The sequence below is a fragment of the Theropithecus gelada genome, chromosome 14, assembly GCF_003255815.1.
Source record: "Theropithecus gelada isolate Dixy chromosome 14, Tgel_1.0, whole genome shotgun sequence".
Classification (NCBI taxonomy): domain Eukaryota; kingdom Metazoa; phylum Chordata; class Mammalia; order Primates; family Cercopithecidae; genus Theropithecus; species Theropithecus gelada.
The window spans coordinates 47,184,770-47,189,821 of NC_037682.1; the positions used below are offsets into that span (position 1 = coordinate 47,184,770).

At 48.2% G+C, this 5,052-nt stretch overlaps 1 protein-coding gene across 3 annotated transcripts; it reads right to left on the minus strand.

Annotated features, from left to right (window-relative positions):
• Positions 1 to 215: 215 nt before the first annotated feature.
• LOC112605712 (serum amyloid A-2 protein-like) lies at positions 216 to 4,767 on the minus strand. Of its 3 annotated transcripts, XM_025355496.1 has the most exons (5): positions 4,696 to 4,767; positions 4,552 to 4,612; positions 3,185 to 3,279; positions 870 to 1,008; positions 216 to 476 (listed from the first exon to the last, which is right to left on the minus strand). In XM_025355496.1, exons 2-5 carry the CDS (start codon positions 4,578 to 4,580, stop codon positions 338 to 340), a joined length of 402 nt encoding a protein of 133 aa, XP_025211281.1. In that variant the 5' UTR covers positions 4,581 to 4,612; positions 4,696 to 4,767; the 3' UTR covers positions 216 to 337. The 3 variants fall into 3 exon arrangements, with proteins under 3 accessions (XP_025211281.1, XP_025211282.1, XP_025211279.1); XM_025355497.1 differs by lacking the exon at positions 4,552 to 4,612; XM_025355494.1 differs by having other exon boundaries at positions 4,552 to 4,767.
• Positions 4,768 to 5,052: the final 285 nt, after the last annotated feature.

Consider the following 5,052-nt stretch of genomic DNA (forward strand, 5'->3'; position numbering starts at 1 on the left):
CTGCTCACATGGGGTAAGGGGTGGGATGCTGCTGAAGCCCCTGGGATCCTGTGGGGGTGGTCACTGAACTCATCATGCCCTTGATCAGGGATGCCCAGGATGCCCTGTGTGCCCAGGAGTTGTCTCCCACCCACCCAGGCTCCACTTTCACCTAGATGTGCATGGATCACCCCTTCGTACTAAACAGGCAGTCTATACCACAAAGAATAACACAGTTTCCACAAATTCCACCTCTTAAGTATTTATTAGATACCTATTGTGTGCCCTCTCCCTGCTTTGTGTCCCTGCCCTGAGGGCCTCACAGCCAGGTCTCCTGAAAGCAGACTGAAGAGGAAGCTCAGTACTTCTCAGGCAGGCCAGCAGGTCGGAAGTGATTGGGGTCTTTGCCACTCCTGCCCCATTCATTGGCAGCCTGATCAGCCAGTGTGTCCTCCGCACCACGGCCCAGGAGTGTCTGGATATTCTCTCTGGCATTGCTGTAGTCCAGGCAGGCAAGAGGGAGATTAATCACCAGGCCAGTGAGCAACAGCGCACCCTCCCATTCTCCCCGTTCCAAGGGAGGGCTCTGAGAGGAGCCCAGAAAGGCCAAGGAAGTGGTGGTGAAAACACTGCCCCTGCCTGGACACCGCCCCACTCAGCCAGGCTAGGCAACCCGAGGCTGGATGAACAGCACCCAGAGAGGGAGGGTGAGGAATCACTCGCTCCTACCATCACTCAGACCCTCACACTGAGCACAGAGGCAGAGAGAGGGCAAGAGGAGGAGGGTCTGCAGCCTCTAACTTCTCTACAAGGAGCTCACCTCCCTCCTGATTGTCCAAGGCAGGCAAGCTCTGCTCACACAGCCCTGGCATCCCAGGACCTCCAGTTACCTGATCACTTCTGCGGCCCAGACACCCCCAGGTCCCCGTTGGGCAGCATCATAGTTCCCCCTAGCATGGAAGTATTTGTCTGCATTTATGTAATTGGCTTCTCTCATGTCACAGTAGGCTCTCCACATGTCCCGAGCACCTGGAAAGGAAAGGAAAGGCAGAAGGGACATCAGGAGAACATGAAGAATCCAACAACACCTTAGAGGGGAATGAAAGAAGGACAAATCTTCCACTGACTTCAAGCTTTCAGCCTGCGATCGTAGCAGCCTTGGATACCGTGGGTTGAGAAGCACATTCCTTTATCCTAGTTGGCTTCTCCAGGTCCCCTGGTGAAGAGCCACTGCTATAGAATGAAGCTGTCTGTGATAAGATCCAGGAGTGTATAGGAATGAGGTGGTGACATGAAATACTGATGCTGAGAAAGATGGCAGACACAGAGCACTTCTGCCCTGACTGCTAAAGTATGTATTCTTTTTTTTTTAGACGGAGTCTCACTCTGTCGCCCAGGCTGGAGTGTAGTGGTGCTATCTCAGCTCACTGCAACCTCCACCTCCCGGGTTCAAGAGATTCTCCTGCCTCAGCCTCCTGAGTAGAAGAGATTACAGGCATGTGCCACCACATCTGGCTAATTTTTGTATTTTTAGTAGAGATGGGGATTTCACCATGTCGGTCAGGCTGGTCTCGAGCTCCTGACCTCATGATCCCCCGCCTTGACCTCCCAAAGTGCTGGGATTTCAGGCGTGAGCCACTGCACCCGGACCTAAAGTATATATTCTTACAAATGGGATACACGTCATTGTGACCTGAGTCCCAGTGACTGCTAGGAGCATAAAAGTCCCTAAACACTTTCTCAGTAGGCTGTACTGATGCTGTGGGTTGCTTGAGGAAGCAATAGAGCAGTGGTGCTGGGCCTTGGCTGCACTTTCTTTTTTTGTTTTCTTAGACGGAGTCTCGCTCTGTCACCCAGGCTGGAGCACACTGGCGCAATCAAACTCACTACAACCTCTGCTTCCCGGGTTCAAGTGATTCTCCTGCTTCAGCCTCCCGAGTAGCTGGGATTCCAGGTGCCTGCCACCACACCTGGCTACATTTTACTGTTTTTAGTAGAGACAGGGTTTCACCATGTTGGCCAGGCTGCTCAAAAACTCATGACCTCAAGTGATTCATCCACCTTGGCTTCCCAAAGTGCTGGAATTACAGGTGTGAGCCTTGGCTGCACTCTCTAACCACCCAGAGAGAAACTGAAAGTCCCGATGCCCAGGCCACACCCCAGGCCAGTTTCTGCAGACTCTGTTGGGGAGTTGCAGGCATGGGTAGTTCAGGTGATGCCAAGGCGTGCCTGAGATTCATAACCATCAAGCTCTAGGAGCTGGTCAGTGATGCATCTACCTGGCAAGAGATCTGACCTCAGGCACAGCTGGGCTCAAACCTCTCCTCTGCCACCTGCTGACTGGCAGTAAGTCCCTGGGCAGCGGTCTCAGCTGCTCTAAGCCTCAGCTTTGTCACCTTCAAAGAGGGGAGGATGCCTGCCTCACAGAGTCGTTCTGAAATTCAATGAGAAGATGCTCTGATTCTTGTGGGAGTTTGATGCACGTCAGTTCCCATCTCCTGTCAAGAAGGCTGGAGAAGGAATGGAAATGGAACAAACCAGGAAGGGAGCCCCTGACAGAGCGAGGCTAAAGAGCCCTGTACATTATCCAACTAGGAAAGCAAAGGAGGAAGGAGAAAGAAGACACAAGGGTCAACAGCCTTAGTCATGCTCTTATGAGATTTATGCTGAGGGACATTTTATACCAATTGCAGGCCTTATTTTGCATCTTCTACTCAAAACAAACAGCTCAGCTACTCCTGGAAAGGATGATTGTTCTTTCTCTGAGCAACTGACTGACTCTCTAAGTTGTTGAGCAGCTCCCCAGACACCCGGCACATCCTGCACGTTGGGCACCACAACCTAAGGCAGCGGCTCAAACCTTAAGAAAGCACAAAAATACCCCATGTGCGTTGTTACTGGATCTCCTGTCCCTTACGGCTCAGGAGATGTGTTTTTGATACACCTTGCAGCGGCTTCTGAAACGTGATCCATCCGCTGAACACACCGAGAAGCTGCACTACGGGGAAAGAAGATATTCCCAGCAGCTCTGAAAGACCCGAGATGGGCAATCCAGCAAAGCCTAGTTCATGACAGGCCTTAGCAACGCAGACACTAGCAACTCTGTGGTTCAAAAGCAGCCTTCCGAAAGCATCATTTCCCCCATTTGATGAGGTTCAGGATGATGCTTCTCTTCAGAAATCCTGCATACCTTCTGAAGCCTTACCATCATAAGCCTCACCAAGGAAGGAAAACCAGCCTCGGCTGCTGACACCCAGGACCAAGGAGCAGAAAAGCAGGCCCGTGAGAAGCTTCATGGTGCTGAAATGAAAGAAGTCAGGCAGTCGCCCACAAGAGTGGCACAGCTTTCCTTGGGACTCATATTCCAACGAGAGCCTGGTTATTTCCACTGGATCTTATTAGAATCTTAGTGGCTCATCTAAGAAACCTTGCAGCAGGACCTCACTCAGAGCCAGAAGCCCTTGGTTCTGAACCCATCAGCCCTAAAGCCTGACTGTGTAAGAGGATGCCAACGTGGCATTGATGGAGGAAGGCGGGAGTTACGACCAGACTGTCACTCCCTCAAGTAGCCTGTAATTCCCAAGAACGCATTTACTGTGTGATCCCTCTGCCCAGCACAGAACTCAACATGGGATAAACACAAAGTAAGATCACAATTTTTTATTCTTTTTTTTTTCTTAATTTTTAATAGTTTATTATTATTATTATTAAAAGAATAATGGCCAGGAGCAGTGACTCACACCTGTAATCCCAGCACTTTGGGAGGCCAAGGCAGGCGAATCACTTGAGGTCAGGAGTTTAAGGCCAGCCTGGCCAACATAGCAAACCCAGTGTCTACTAATAATACAAAAATTAGCTTGGCATAGGTGGTGCACACCTGTAATCTCAGTACTCAGGAGACTGAGGCATGAGAATCACTTAAACCCACTGCACTCCAGCCTGGGCAACAGAGTGAGATTGTGTTTCAAAGAAATAAATTAACAATAATAATAATAAATTAAAAGGTAACACAAGTTCATTGTAGAAAATAATGAAAAAATTAAACTAATCTGAAATTCTCTTATTTACTGCTTACATTTTGGTCCATTTTCTTCTATTCTTTTTTTTATGCACAAATATATTTTACATAGTGACTATATATATGTGTATATATATATAATTTTGTAAATTTTTCAAGACATTAGGTCATAAACATTTCCCCATGACATTAAAAACTTCCCAAACATTCTATGGGTATATCATACTTTACTTAATTGTGCCCTTACTGTTGGGCATTTAGGTTTGTCTCCAAATGTTTCCAATTACAAATAATGCTCACATGATTTATATGTTACATGTGCATAAAGTATTGCTCACATTTCTGATTATTTCTTTTTTTTTTTAATTTGTAATTTATTTATTTATTTATTTATTTTTTTATTATTACACTTTAAGTTCTAGGGTACATGTGCATAACGTGCAGGTTTGTTACATATGTATACTTGTGCCCACAATTTTTTATTCTTAAAGCTTGTAGACCTGGTATTCCCAGGTGGTCTCCCATCCAAGTACTACCAGGCCGACCCTGCTTACCTCCCTAGATCCGAGGAGATAAGACACATTCAGAATGGTATGGCTGTAGGCCCCAGGATAACTATTTTTTAAAGGAAATGACAATCTTGTTGGGAAAGAGAAAACAGAGGAAGTTTTAAAATCACTCCTTGGTGTGCTCCTCACCTGATCTATGCTGGAGCTGAGCTGCGGGTCCCTGTCTGCCAGGGAGAGGTGGCTGCTATTTATGCTGAGCCTTCCCTGTTGGGCTCTTGGGAGGGAAGAAAAGCTGGATGTGGTCCCTGGGGAAAGTCCCTGCAGGTCATTTCCCCTACAAAACGGTCTAAGACAAGTTCCTGGATGCCAGTGGTTTCTTCATCCCGGGTCATTTATCCCAGTTGTGCAACCTGTGGGAACAAGACAGGTTTGCTGTGCATGGCAGCTGTCAGGGCAGGAGACCAGCTCTGCTCCTCAGAATTGAGGGGGCTGAGGCTGCAGAGTTGAGAGTGGGAGCCCTGTGATGGCGGCACCTGCGCTGCTGGA

Excerpts from the sequence above, each read along its gene's own strand:
- LOC112605712 (XM_025355496.1), bottom strand. The coding sequence starts at position 4,580 with ATGTGTCTTATCTCCTCGGATCTAGGGAG. Across the intron at positions 3,280-4,551 it reads ATCTCCTCGGATCTAGGGAG|CACCATGAAGCTTCTCACGG; the intron begins GTAAGCAGGGTC and ends CTTTCATTTCAG. Across the intron at positions 477-869 it reads TGGGCCGCAGAAGTGATCAG|CAATGCCAGAGAGAATATCC; the intron begins GTAACTGGAGGT and ends CCTGGACTACAG.